Genomic DNA, 15,051 nt, shown 5'->3' with positions numbered 1-15,051 from the left:
CAGCGCCATAGAATGGTTTTAAAATTGAAATAAGTAAATTATGGTTTTATATGTTCTATTGGATTGATTGTACTGTATAATGTTGTGAGCCGCCCTGAGTCCGCTTGTGGAGAGGGCGGGATATAAATTTAACGTAATAAATAAATAAACCTCATGGTTGCTGTACTGCTGTGGGGGGGGGAGGCATCTGGAAGGGCAATGTGCATATTATTCGCTGTTCCCATCCCTTGTACTGTTGGCGGCCGATATTGCCCTAGCGGCCACTGCTGTTTGCCATTTGAGCCCCTTATTTGCATATCCAAATATCTGCCAGGGTGGTTGGGATGTGGATGGCCCTGGTGAGGCTCTACCCTCTGAAACTGACCAGATCATTCTAGAGCAGGGGTCCTCAAACTACGGCCCGCGGGCCAGATGCGGCCCGCTGAGGACGTTTATGCGGCCCGCCGGGTTATGGCAAAATTAGACCGGAAGTGACGTTCGACCTAAACTCGCGTTAGCAATGCACACTTCCGGCACTGGGCTGAGGTGGCAGAGACAGAGTGTGAGGCAATACCGAGGTGAGGTGAGTTCCCAGGCTGGGGTGTGTGGTGTGGGGAAGGGAGAGAGATGCAGAAGACTGAGAACTGACGGCCCGCGGCCTTGTACAGTAACAGCAGCCACCACAACAGTCCGGCCCTCCAACAGTCTGAGGGACAGTGAACTGGCCCCCTATTTAAAAAGTCTGAGGACCCCTGTTCTAGAGGTAAGGGTAGGTGGGAATGGGCTATGCTGGATGGGCCCCCTGTGGCTAGTAAGTCCTCCCCTCCTCTGGGCTATTAGTAGCCACACACCCTGGCTGCAGGTGGCTGGGTACAGGGCTCGCCAAGGTGTCCCCATGATCCATCTTATGCAAGCCTAGGAGCATCTGGCCTCCGAAGGAAGTGTCAACACTGTGGAGACAGGTCCATGCCTCACTGAGCCCCTCACTCCCCCATGACTGTGGCCATAGGGAGTCCCCCTTTTCACTCATCCTGGGTTTTTTTTGCAATGATTTCATTCCCTGAAAAGGCATCAGTGTCTGCAGAGCTAGGAATTTCCACCATTTGAGATGGTTCAGGCATGTGCTGGTTGCATGAGTGGGCAATTGGTCACCCTGCAATTTCTGTGAGAAAGGGGGAGTGTGCGGGGGACAAACTGCGCATTTATGTGGATGGTCATTTCCTCCGTGGTGCAGGCTTTGTGCACCCATCTCGCAAAGGTGGGAGGCAATCCTAGTTCTGCAGGCACTGGGACCCAAGATGGTTGTGAGTGGCTAGCACCTGACTTGGAACATATAGCCACAGCACGTACCCTCATGGTGGCCATCATGCAGGGGAGGCACCGGGAAGGCTGACAGACATATTGACAACCTTTGATTTTGCTCTCAGCAGCCCAGTAGCCATTGCTATGTACAATCCAAGCCTCTCATCTGCATATGCAAATGTCCCTGGGAAGCTAGAATCCAAATGGGCTGTGGGGGCCTCAGTAGGAGACTGCCCTGTAAAATGGACCCTCTCTACTCAGCAGTGCAGAATGCTACCTGCCAAGCCTCGCTGAGGTGGCATCCCCTTAAGCCAACAGTGTTGTTTGCACAAAACGTTCCTAGAAGGGCTAAGTGCAGAAGAGTCCTCAGCAGTTCCTTCATCCAAACAGCCCTAAAGTTTTCAGCTTCTGGACATGTATCTGGCAGTCCCTTTCACTTCCAGTCCTTGGCACCCCTGCTAAATAAATACCCTAAAAAGGCTGCTGCCAAATACCTCTGGGAAGGGATTAGTAAAGGTTTCTGTATACCGAGGGACCCCACATCCAGACAGACTGAAATCTGCTAGGAAGCTTCCAGATAACGTTGCCCACAAGATAGCCAGAGCGCAAGGCAGGTAAGGTCGCCAGCCTATTTGCTGGGCCCCCCAGTTTCCTAATTTATGGGTTTCCCTCCCCTAGGCATTGTGCCAACAAAAGCTCCTGGTGAATTCCACTTAATCCATCACCTATCACACCCAAAAGGGGCCTCGATGAACGACACGACTGTGTTGAGCTCAGTGCATTATGCTTCTTTTGATCAGTCAGTTAATCTAATTAAGTCATGCGGCCCTGGGGCTCTCTTGACCAAGTGTGATATCCAGTCTGCCTTCCGCCTGCTGCCCATTCACCCTGGGGATTTCTGCTTGCTGGGGTTTAAATTGGGTGGCAGCTGGTTCTTTGATAAGGCCATGCTCGTGGGGTGCTCAGCTGCCTGTGCTGCTTTTGAAACCTTCAGCACTTTCCTGGAATGAGTAGCTAAGGACTACACAGACTGCCCACAGCACTACTGAGGTGGGGAGTTACCCAGGAAACCAAAGGCCCAAGCACAAAGTTGACATATTTGGGTATTCAGTTTGACTTGGAGCTTGGTACTTCCAGCCTCCCAGAAGATAAGCTTACCAACCTTAGGGCTTTGCTCTCCAAGCTCACAGACAACAAAAAATTTACATAAAAGGAAATACAATCACTACTTGGCCATCTCAATTTCGCATGCATTTTGGCACAACTGGTGTGGGTTACAGCAGGGGCTCCCCCCCCCCATCATCATATTAGAATTACACACGGTATGTGAGAGGATCTTATGCGATGGCTGATCTTCCTAGCCCATTTTAATGGAGTCTCTCTTTGGCACCTTTAACACCAGGGGACACTGTGCAGGTACACAGAGATGCTTCAGGCAGCATGGGGTTTGACATTTGCTTTATGGTTTGCAAAACAGCACCCCTACTTGGAAAGCTCACATTTTTGGATTTTTTTTCTCATACTAGCAGCTGTCTGCATGTGGCAAGACATGTGCAGGGATACTCATACTCTGCACAGGGATGTGCAGAGATACTCATACTCATACTCAACTTGATTTCAAGACAGAAAGGCATAGCCTTTGCCCCCAACAGGAAGAAGCACGCAGATCAATTTCTAGAAGATCTCTGGACTCTCGGCAACATTTAATCATTCGGGAAGTATTTGGCTTTCTGGCTCCCTCTGCATGTCATGCCTATGAACACGCTGTCTCTGCCTTTTTCTTTTTCCGAGTCACAAGGACTGGAGAAGCCATGGCCTGTGCTCGAGGCCTTAATATTGCACTATTTGGCTCACCTAAAGAAATAAGAGTTCACTCCTAGGGCCATGGGCATCCATACATCAGTGACCTCATTCTATAGCAAAGTTGACAGTTTTCAAGACCCTTGCAGTTTTAAGATCCTTCTTAATCTGAAGGGCCACTGAGGGTTGGAGAAGAGCCTCCCCTTGCGTACCTGATTCCCGCAGGCCCATCACTCTGCCTATTTTACAGAGGTCCGTGCAACAGCTCCCCAGTGTTTGCTTTAATGCCTTTGAGGCCACTCTTTTTCAGGCAGCCTTTACCCTTGGCCTTTTATGGGCCTTTTAAGGAGCAGTGAATTGTTCACAGCATCACACCAAGATAACTCTGGGCAGGCTTGGGTCTTCCATGATATTTCATTTCAGGGTTCCCAGCTTCAGATTTTTCTGCATAGATCCAAAATAGATCAGTGAGGAAAAGGGACCTGGATCCTCTTTAGTTTCACCACTGTTGGCTTGCCCTGCCCTGCCCAATGCATGTCAGAATACCTTCTGGTACAGCCAGCCACCCCTGGGACTTCCCTGGTTCATGCCGATGGGTCTTGCCTGTCTTGTTCTCAATTTTCTAGTGTCATGCTAGAAAGAACTCCCCCAGGGCGATTTTGGCATAGGGTCATTTTGCACCAGGGCAGCCATAGTTGCTTCAAGAATGAGTCTTTCTTCAGACAGGATCCAGGCTGTTGGCCGCTGGTGCTCCTCAGTATATAAGAACATACATTCGGCCCACATTGAACATGAACATATGAAGCTGCCTTCTACTGAATCAGACCCTTGGTCCATCAAAGTCAGTATTGTCTTCTCAGACTGGCAGTGGCTCTCCAGGGTCTCAAGCTGAGGTTTTTTCACACCTCTTTGCCCGGACCCTTTTTTGGAGATGCCAGGGATTGAACCTGGGACCTTCTGCTTCCCAAGCAGATGCTCTACCACTGAGCCACCGTCCCTCCCCTTTGTGAATTACAAGAATTTATGTGTTCTTATCTCAGTCCCAGCTGGTTCAAGGAAACTGATTTGGATTGAGGGCTACAGTATTCAGTTCTGGGCTGGTTCATATGCAGCTTTGCCTGGCTGGGATTGCAATTTGGGCCTCAGCAACTGACTAGCACAGGGGGTGTCAGACTCATTTGTTAGGAGGACTAGATCTGACATAAATGGGACTTAGTGGGGCGGGGCCGTGTGTGTCATAAAATGCAATGTGAGGTAGCAGAGATATAAACTTTATAAAGGACACAGACAAACACAATTAAAATATCTCAATGCACAGCAGCCAAGAAGGTCAGAGCACCTGCTCCGGCTGCAACGCCACTGAGGATGTTCTCCGCAGCTGAGAACGAAACGTCTGGAAGAAAAACTTTCTCCAGTAGAACACGGCACTTGAGCCCGAAAGATTCTACAAACCCTAATTAAAATACTATTTTTAACTTAAAATACAAACTTGCTTAAACCGCTTGCAATATTTTGTTTAAAATCAAAAGGGGGGGGGGGATAGTGGGACTTGGCAATGCAATTTTTAAAATATAACATAAAAAAGCACAAGGATCACAGCAGAAATTAAAAATATAAAATGCTGAGCCTGGAAAAACAATGCAATAGCAAGCTTCTCCCCCAACCAAATTGGCAATGGCTCTCCATTGTAATATCCCCCTTTGGCTGTGGGTCCCCAGATTAGAGTACTCACTAGCTCAGGTCCACTGAGCAGAGACAAACTGGCTCAAAGTATCAACCCTTTGTTTGCAAGGACACAACTCCAGGAAGTATGAGTTTTTCTGCAGGCTATAGAAGTGCTGAAAGTGAAACTATCTCTACTCCATTGAAACACACTGCAGCAGAGAAAAGTTGCAAAGAAAATGTGGAATGGGTTTCCCATTAAGGTCTCTGGGCCCTATCTATCCAGGCACAGAGATCTTAATAGAAAATCCATTCCATGTTTTCCTTGCAACTTTGCTTCCTGCTGCAGCCAGCAAAGACAAGGCAGAAAGAGCCAGGAACTGAAAGAGCAGGAAACTTCATCAGCCTCAGAGCTTCAAAGGGGGAGGACAGAAGGGAGAGGAGGGGGAGAAAAGAGCTCCATGGGCCTGATTAAAATCCTGGGCTGGCCAGCTGTGGCCTGTGGGCCAGACATTTGACACCCCTGGACTAGCACATCACCTGGATGGGTCACAGAGTAATGTGATGGCCTGCCCTTCTGGAAATCATTACGGATCAAGTCTTCCAATATGGCACACCAGATGCCATCATTATACAACTCAGCAAGGATGATCTTCCTACACAAAAAGGGGTGGTACTGTTGCATACCATTGCTGCTGTCCTGTAGACCATTCACATGAGACTCCCTTATACTTCGTATTCTGGTCTGGACTGCTGGAGCACTTTGAGTGCTGTAGAGTGATTTCTCCTGAAAAGTGGACTTGGCCAGGTATAAAGTCTGTACGGCAACTATGACGGACCCCTTCCACTTCCCTCCCTCAGAGGCTGGTTTTTCCTCTTTTCTCTCGGAACACCACTACTCTCCTTTAATTGTTCACTGACTTTTGAGGTCTCTACAGGCAGTTTCTAATCACACCATACCAGGAATCTTTGTACCTCTTAGAGATAACTCTCCTTTTGACTGGTAGGTAATCTTCTCTCTTTCGAAGATCTATCCCCTTTCCTTTGGTCTGAATAGAAGTCTTCTCTACTACCCAGACTTCCTTGCCAAACTTTTTCCCAGTCTTCTGTCTGTGTTCAAACTGCTGTCAGCTAATGCCAAATTCAGACTGCATTCAGTCAAGGCTGAAATCTGACTCCATCAGCACTAAAACCTTTTTCTGTCAGGGCTATTCTTAGACAATCTCATTACACGTGTCAGGAAGGAATCTGACTGACTCTCCTCATCATCCAACTCTCTTAAGACTTTTTTTTTTTGCTCGGTTTATTCTAACCAATCAGATTGCTTAGAGCAGCCTGTCACTCAAGGCTCTCTGGCTCTGTGAAGAATTAACACTTCACGGCCCTTTACTTGTTGGTACAGCAGTTCTAAGCCTCCTTAAAAGTGCAGCCCATCACAGCAGCATCCCAGGGTGTTGAGAAATTTGTGGGGTGCAAATCATCACAAGACCAAACAATTCTTTCAGACAGGTGGCCCCTTTTTAGGGCAGATGGTATGCACCTCTCATAATGTGACACAGACATTTGGTTGCATTATTCCAGATGGACTGCTGAACTGGCTATAGGCCCACATGGACCTTAGGTCTGTCACACCTTGGTTTTCTTCTCCAGCAGTCAGGCTGAAGGGCTACTTGATCAGATGGCAGGTGGGTCACCTAATGTCTGATCCATCCCCATGCTGTCCCAATGCTCCTTTTGACTGTAATCAATAAAGCTGTGGTCATTTATTCCAAAACATGGTGTCTGATGTTTTTCTTCCAACACATTGTCTTCCTGTCCTTCCTAGATTCGCATATGCAGCACCGACTCAGTGGGAGATGCTCCTTGCAGTCTGGGAGGAAGTGTGGCTTGGAGCCTTGTGATGCCCTCAGGCTGGCAGGGCAGGACCAGCAACAAATTGGTCAGCTGCATCAGTCAATGTGGCTCAGTGGTCAGGGTGAATGTTGACCTACTGGCTCAAGTCCGGTACCAAGCTGGCTTGCCCTCTCTCGGATTTTTCTCCCCACCCTTCCCTTCCTTTTTTGTGAATCTTGCTTGACAAAAATGTTCTTATGCGTATCATGTTCATCATGTTCTGCTAATTTACACTATTTTCACTGTCACAGGGAAAGGACATGCCAGTGTGCTCGTCTCCCACATTCTGAGGACTCCTTCATGGGGATATAGGAGTGGAGTCACTCAAGCATCATACCCAGTTTGGGGGCTGCCAACTGGCTTCCACCACCAGTGGCAAGGGGACCCTGCAGAGGCTGTCACCCACATGGATCTCAGGTCTTGTCACTCCATGGTTTTATCCCTCAGCACTCAGGTTGTGCGGGTTGGGTGCTTTATCAGGTGGCAGATGCCCAATATCTGCTGCACCAATGCGCCTTTTGATTGGCCATTTATTCCAAATATGATTACTGGTGGTCATTGATCAAGTTTAATACGGTCATAAACCAGTCAAATTAAATACAAATAACTTAATAAAATACAATCAGGTAAAACAATAATCAGAATAAAACATACACAGTATGATATAATTTCCCTCCAGAATACTAGTTAGGTTCCATAGCCAAGGCATTCAGTTGGATATTTCCCTTAGGAATTGCTTCCGGAGACTTATAGCTCGCGAAGCAAATTTTGCCACACATAAAGTGGTTCTTTTATTCCTATCCGCCAATAATTTGTCTAGCTGATATCTACTATTTCTCCCAGGGACACTGGAACAGATCGGGAGTATATAGTCAGCCCTAATACACTGATATAATTTACATTGGAATAATACATGTTCCCTATCTTCCGGTTTCTTGTCCCCACAAATACTGGTGGTCTTCTTCCATTGCATTGCCCTCTTATTCTCTTAGACCAGGGGTCCCCAACCCCTGGGCCCCGGACCGGTACCAATCTGTGGCCCATCAGCAACCGGGCTGCCAGCCTCACTGCCCTCCCATGGCGCCCCGCAGCCTCCCCACAGCACCTCCTCCCCCCTCCATTTTTACAATGTTAAGCCGGGGAAAGTGCCTTCCGGGCTCTTGAAAAGCTCACCACTCCCCACGGCATCAGCAGCGAGCAACCGCTGAACAAGCGGCACTACCCTTGCCTTCGAAGGCGAGGGCAGCGCCGCTTGTTCAGCCAGTTGCCGGCCGCCGTGGTTTCCCCCACAGATCAGCTGATTGGCGGGGTGGTGAGCTTTTAAAAAGCCCGGAAGGTGCTTTCCGCGGCTTAACATCATAAAAACAGAGGGAGGAGGAGGCGCCGCGGGGAGAGGGACAGGGCAGCAAGGCTGTGAAGGGGGGGGGGGAGGCCAAATTCAGTTCTCCCACCCTGCCGGCCCTGGGGCCACAGTGGGCAGGTGGCCGGTCCCTGGTGCCAAAAAGGTTGGGGACCACTGTCCTAGACCCAGAAACATGCCTTAAGAATGATCTTATCCCATATGAACATACTTGCTCACTCTAGTCATCCTCAGAGGCCCTGCTTCAGTTGCTCCCACCATCTGAGGCTAGACGGGCGATGACCAGAGAAAGGACCTTCTCCATTATGCACCTAAACTTCAGAACACTCTACTTCTATTGGTGCCTTTGGCCTGTGTTGGAAGAGAAGGACCACACTCTGCCTCTTAACCTCAGCCTCGGGGCAGGGGGTGGGGAGGGCGGTTACAAGAAAGGCAGATAGACAGGCAAAGTCTTCTGCCTCTGTTCCTTTGATGTGTAGACTGATACTTTTAGGGAATTGCTTCCTTCCATCCGCACTTCTCTCTCCCACACACACAAAGAAGGAACGCATTTGCTCTCCATCTTTGACACCATGGATGCAATCTCTACCTGCAGCCATCCAAGTAGCTAGCATAGATCCTATTCCTATCTCTTACCTATGCTGTCCAGAATGGAGTTCACTAAATAAAGAACTCTTTATCGCTTTGAAACTGACAAATGGCTCTGTGTAACTTTATAACTTCACTAGCATACATAGAACAAAGAAGCTCCGCTGCAGCCTGTCGTGCACTTCGCTAAATTTATGCAGATATAAAAACTACTAACTGTAGAGCTGAAAAAAAAATCTTAGCCTGTAAACAAGAAATCTTAGCCTGTAAACATTGCTGGTGTTCTGTCCTAACAACTCTTCTGACAGGAATCATCTTGTTCAAAGTTGTGTTCTAGGAAATTTCGTGAAGAAATTCAAGTTTTTTTCTTATCTGCCTTTTTCATAATCTTCCGGGTATTTGCTGACTTTATTAGCGTCTCATTGACTGCGGGAGCTGCCTTTTTTTTATTATTCAATCATAGCTCTGAATTTTGGAGAATATTCTTTTGCAGGTGATAAGTCTGTTAGAAGATCATTCACAGGTAGCTCAGTAAGAGTTTTCGTTAGGCTGATAGCCAATCTTATATTATCTGTGGGTCTTTTTGCGACGTCCTCTTTTGCAGCCAGAAAAGCAGAGAAGTCTGCCGTTGTTTCCGGCTTGCAGCATTGGCGGGGAGGGGGATTTGGTCATCCTTTAAAATATACATCTGAGGCTATGTTACTTTTTAAATATTTTTATCCTGGTGGGGACAGAGATTTAGCTTTAGACATCTGTCACTAATAGGCGATATCACTTCCCCCACTGCCAGCTATTTTTAACAATTCTTTTGAAACCTACAATGCTTCGTTGATTTTCAAGGCTGAAAAGTGGCATGAGAAATAAAGGGCTCCCCACATATTTGGGAGACTCCCCACATATTCAGAAAACGGTGACTTTTTAAAGTGACAAAAGGAAAACACAAAACAGCCTGACAACTGTTTGTTTCTAAGAGATGCTAAATGATGAGAGTAGTTCAGAGTCAATTAAAATGGGGATTAGACTGCTGAGCTCCTGAGAGGTCTCAGGATACTGGAAAGAGACATATGGCCTGGGGGGCGAGTAGGAGAGAAAATTATTCCCCAATTATCTTCCCCCCAGTGCAATTCCAGCTAGTCATAAATAAAATTAACCCAGAAAACGAAAGATATACACTACATTAACCAAGAATTTGTGGCAAGTGTTGGAATACAAAGAATATCATTCAGGAGCCTTTTTTCACAAAAAAAACATCTGTTTTTCCTTGAGAGAACAAGTTCCTCCTGTTCTCGTTGGCATCAGAACAGAAATTTGTCTATTGACTCATCTCCCAGAAGATGACACACAAGTGTGTTCAGTTTGCAAGGGTTTTTCTAACCTAACCAGGCAGAAGTACCATTCCCAGCATATATCATCTATTAGCCGTAACTTAATTAGTTCTGTAGAGAAAGAATATGGACAGAAACCCTGGAGGTTTTCTTTTAACTGATTAAAAAGAATGGTGTCATGGAAGAATGATTTATAGCACACACAGCTAGGGATACATTTTTTGTTCTTTAAAAATGAGGCAGGAGCAGTTTCTTAGAGCTTTACAGCCTGAAGACTCTTCAATACTATAATTCTCAATCTTCAAGGTAGGTGGTAATTTAACATCTTGGAGGTCTATATTTTCCCTTGAAGACTGAGATCAATCTTACATGGATTAAGTGTGCCAGCAAGCAAGATTCAGGTCTTCGCTTGCAATCAGAAAATCGCTACTCATGAGAACAAAGAGGTGTTACGTCTCTATAGTAGAAGGCAAAAGAGATGAGCTTGAAAAGTTGTAGGTTCAGCTCTTTCAGTTTTGAACTTAAACAGAAAATCTGTGATTCCCAAACTAGTTTTTTTCTTCAGTTTTCAATTTAAAAAAAAAGATTACAGTCCTGGTTGTTGTTTTTTTTACCTATTGCTTTTGCAACTCTAAAAGTGGCAGACTGGCACAAGGATTTAAGCCATGGAAAGGAGACAGGATTCATTCAGGGCAAGCCTAGCATTTCAAACTAGCTTTGAAAAAGGGATATATTGCATAATAAAAAAGAAAGAAAGAAACACCATGTGCCCCTGCAGTAAACATGGGTCCAGGAACCTCAGACATGTGCATGAACATGTCCTTTCCATGTTGTGTGAAACAGCCATTTCTTTTCTTTAAAAAAAAATGACTCATCCCTGTAGCCAAAATGAAGAGCTACATTAGGAGCATCACCTACGATTTATAACCTTTTGTCATACATTCATAATACATTTAATCCTAAAAGCTTGTGATTTCCTGGCCTCACTGTCTCAACTTTAACCAAAAGTCGCAAGTTCTACATTTCCATGTCAGAAAAGTTTTACACAATGCTAAGTATGGAATTCCTCTATAGTCCACAAGATCTAAAATCCTATCTGGAGCTACTGTTTCCTAAAGAGAGATTATTATAGCTGTTCTTGTATACATTTTTGTTGCAAAGAAACTAACAATAATTCCTTGGGTCAGGGCCTTTTTTGTAGAAAAAGCCCAGCAGGAACTCATTTGCATATTAGGCCACACCCCCTGGCACCACTGTTTCACACAGGGCATTTTTTTGTAGAAAAAGCCCAGCAGGAATCATTTTCATATTAGACCACACTCCCTGATGACAGGCCAGCCAGAACTGCTGCCTTGGGTTATACTGAACAAAAGTTATATATGTGGAATGATTAAAAAAACTTATTCCCATAATCCTAGGCTTTAATATTTAGGAAACTGAACATTGACAGAGCATGCTGTACATATCAACATGTCATTTCAAAATGCAACCCAAACTTGCACTATTTTTGTGAAAAATATCAGACACTGACACATAAAGTACTTCTTTCTTAGGATGACTAAAGAAACAAAGTTTACCTGTACTGTCTGAAGTCTGCCAGAATGCCTCATCTGTACCTTAATGGTTCCACACAGAGAACATCTAGTGCAGGCAAGCCTGACTTCAGATCATAATGTGTTATATCCTCAAGACTTATAAATATATTTAAAACATTAATCAGTCACTTAATATACTTACACCCCAACTTCCCTAAGGGCTCACTGTAAACACACATGGATCCCAAGCAACATCCCACCCAGGCAACAGATAAGTCCTGCTTCATAGTTCTTCAACCAATTCCTTGAAGATATCACTTTTAACCCAGCTTTTGAAATGTCGCTAGCACCTTATCTTTAACATCCTTATTTTCTAATGAAGCCCCCTGTTCACCTATTCTCAGGGCTTCCCACTCCTATTTTTCATATTAAGAAACATAATGAATTATAATTTGAAACCGCATTGTTCAACAAAGCAGTTTTAAATAAAGATGTACTTTCACTTGCAATTCCGTATTACAAGACATCAGCATCAAGACGTGTTGGTTATGGTGGGTTCCCCACCCCTTTCAAAGACTCAAAGGGGGTGGGGGAAGAATGCACACACATCACTTGCAGACCTATTTGAAAATTAACCACGATTCAGGGGAAAAAAACATGAATATAAAAAGAAGCATGTTCCAATACCCTACCTAAATTCATTTTTACATTATTATTTATGTTAGTTTACATCAGTTATTTTGTTTTCTGAACATACACGAATGAAACTGTTCTGTACAAAATATTTCAGACAAAAATAGCTAAACGTGTACCTAACAACAAGTGAATATATTAATGTTAAATACTCACATAAGGAGAATAGAGCTCCCCTGTATCAGTGATGCCTCCAGCCATGTTGAAAGGAACACACAGACCTCAGAGGGAAAGGCAACCCTGCCTTTTTGCCACACTTATCCTGAAAGAAACATCACATGTGTCTATTGGAGAAGTAAAAGGCAAGTGTAGCAGTATAATGTTGCATCAGCTTTCTTTGGGATGAAAAGTAAAGAGAGACTTTGATCTCAGCTAGTATTTGCACTTCAACCTAAAAATTTTCACTCATATGACAACTTATGCAATTCCCACTAAAAGCCATAGTCCTTTTTAAAGAACATAGTCATGGCAAAACACCAAACAATACTAATGTTCTTTATCACTCCAGAAATGCAAGATCTAAGCAGAAAGTTCACAGTACATGCTTGAAACAGCTTAAATAAAATACTTTATTTAAATAAAATTCACATTCTCAATGTCATACAAGTGTGTGTATTAGAATGATGTAGTGGTTAGAGCATCAGAACATATAATAATAATAATATAATAATAAATTTTATTTATATCCCGCCCTCCCCGCCTAGGCAGGCTCAGGGCGGCTAACAACAGTTCAATAAAATTATACAATATAGAATATACAATATAGGTGATTTAAAACAACATTGAAATTATACATTAATTTAAAACAACAATCTAAAACCAGTTCGAATGTCTGGGTCATTCCATAATTTAAACGGCGGTGATCTTCCTGATGTTATTCTGTACACTTATATTATGGCAGGGGTCACTAGATAAATCATTGGTGGATTAAACAGCCATCCTATCAACGTCTACAAATCTGAGAGACCCAGGTTTGAATCCCCACTATGCCATGGAAGCTTGCTGGTGACCTTGGGTCTAACCTACCTCACTGGACTGTTGTGAAGATAAAACGGAGGCGAGAAGACTGATGAGAATCATGTAAGCCAATTTAGGCCATCATTGGAGGGAAAAGTGGAGTACAAATGAAGTAAATAAGTTTCTAATATAGTTAAAATATGTCGCCTTGCAACTAATATTGCCTTCATATACGCCAGAATGTATTTACTTAATTTCTAGACCACCTTTCTTGTTGACACTCTCAGCAAATTACAAGTAAAAACGATGCCTTAACAGTACAATCCTAAAAAGAGTTACACCTTTCCAAGCCCATTAAAGCCACTGGTCTTAGAGGAGTGGAACTTTACTTGAAATTGCATTACAAAAATAATGTAAAACATAAAACAAACAAAGCGGAAGAATACTGCACTACACCAGGATGACAAGACTGGAGAATAATGCAATAAATACAGCATAGTAGGCAATACTTTCAATTCCACAAACACATGCAAGGGCCCTAAACAAAATCACACACTTGAAGGCTAAGGCAGCAGCCCTACGCACTTATTCAGAAGTGCAACTGAACACAATAGCACTTACTTCAGAGTAATCATGCACAAGGATCAGGGTGTAAGTGTTCGGAACTTTCCAAAAGGAAGCGTTATCAAACGAAATAACATTTTTGCCATGAGCCAGCGTTTAACCTGAAAAATACAACAAGACTTTTAACAAATAAGTAAATATATATATCACATAAAGCTGATATCTACTTAATCACATAAAGCTATAATGAAGCATTTGCATATATTTATTTGTTTATATGCTGCTTTTTCTCAACAGTTGGGACTCAAAGTGGCTTCTAGATCACCATTGTGTTCACTACTCTTTTTTCACAACCACAGCCCTGTGAAGGCCAGGCTGAGGGTTTGTGGCAGGCCCAAGGTCACCCAGTGAGCCTCCACGGTAGAAGTGCAGATTCAAACCCAGGTGGCCCAGGATCCTAGTTTGCCACTCTATCTAGAGATTAAAATGTGGAATTTGCTGCCAGAAGATGTAGTGATGGCCACAGGAATATACAGCTTTAAAAGGGGATTCGATATATTTAGGGAGGATAGGTCTAACGGTGAGTACTCATCAAGGCGACTGAGGGGAACCTCCACATTCAGAGGCACTAAATCTCTGAATCCCAAAGCCAGGAGGCAACGTCAGAGAAAGGTCTTGGCCTCCATGCCCTGTTGTTGGCCCTCCAAAGGAACTGGTTGGCCACTGTGTACGACAGGATGCTAGGCAAGCTGGACCACTAGTCTGATCCAACAGGGCTTTTCTTATGCTCTTATCCACTACACCACAATGGTGGTGTTAGATCAAGATGGGTAGCCATATTAGTCTGTCTGTAGCAGTAGGACAGAGCAAGAGTCCAGTGGCACCTTAAAAATTAACAAAAAAAAAAAAGAGAGAGAAGTAAACAGGGACTCCTGAAAGCTCATACCCTACCACAAGTGTTGTTAGTCTTTAAGGTGCTACTGGGCTCTTGCTCTTTTTTACTACAATGGGGAGGGACGGTGGCTCAGTGGTAGAGCATCTGCTTGGGAAGCAGAAGGTCCCAGGTTCAATCCCCGGCATCTCCAACTAAGAAGGGTCCAGGCAAGTAGGCGTGAAAGACCTCAGCTTGAGACCCTGGAGAGCCGCTGCCAGCCTGAGTAGACAATACTGACTTCGATGGACCCAGGGTCTGATTCAGTAGAAGGCAGCTTCCTATGTTCATACGATGTGCGCGAGTTATATGTTCTGCACTGATTCCTCATGCTCGTGTAAACCCTAATATCTGAACAAAGGAAGAAGGGATACAGCTTAGATACCACTTATTGAACTTAAAGACACGTCATCGAGCACTTTATCGTTAAACCATGCACAATTTCTCATTCCCCTGCGTAAT

At 44.5% G+C, this 15,051-nt stretch overlaps 1 protein-coding gene across 3 annotated transcripts in view; it reads right to left on the bottom strand.

Moving 5' to 3' along the window:
* TMEM104 (transmembrane protein 104) overlaps nucleotides 1–12,413 on the bottom strand; it is a 495,754-nt gene extending 483,341 nt beyond the window's left edge. For all 3 annotated transcript variants that reach the window (XR_009556101.1, XR_009556102.1, XM_060251932.1), the window contains exon 1: nucleotides 12,294–12,413. Coding sequence is in view for 1 of the 3 variants with exons in the window: in XM_060251932.1 (XP_060107915.1) it covers nucleotides 12,294–12,338 (45 nt within the window). In the remaining 2 variants the exon portion in view is untranslated. The remainder of the gene's footprint in view (nucleotides 1–12,293) is intronic.
* Between the last annotated feature and the right edge of the window lie 2,638 nt (nucleotides 12,414–15,051).

This window comes from Heteronotia binoei, chromosome 13 (assembly GCF_032191835.1).
Source record: "Heteronotia binoei isolate CCM8104 ecotype False Entrance Well chromosome 13, APGP_CSIRO_Hbin_v1, whole genome shotgun sequence".
Classification (NCBI taxonomy): domain Eukaryota; kingdom Metazoa; phylum Chordata; class Lepidosauria; order Squamata; family Gekkonidae; genus Heteronotia; species Heteronotia binoei.
Note: the sequence above shows the minus strand (reverse complement) of the source record. Positions and strands in the feature narration are given on the sequence as shown.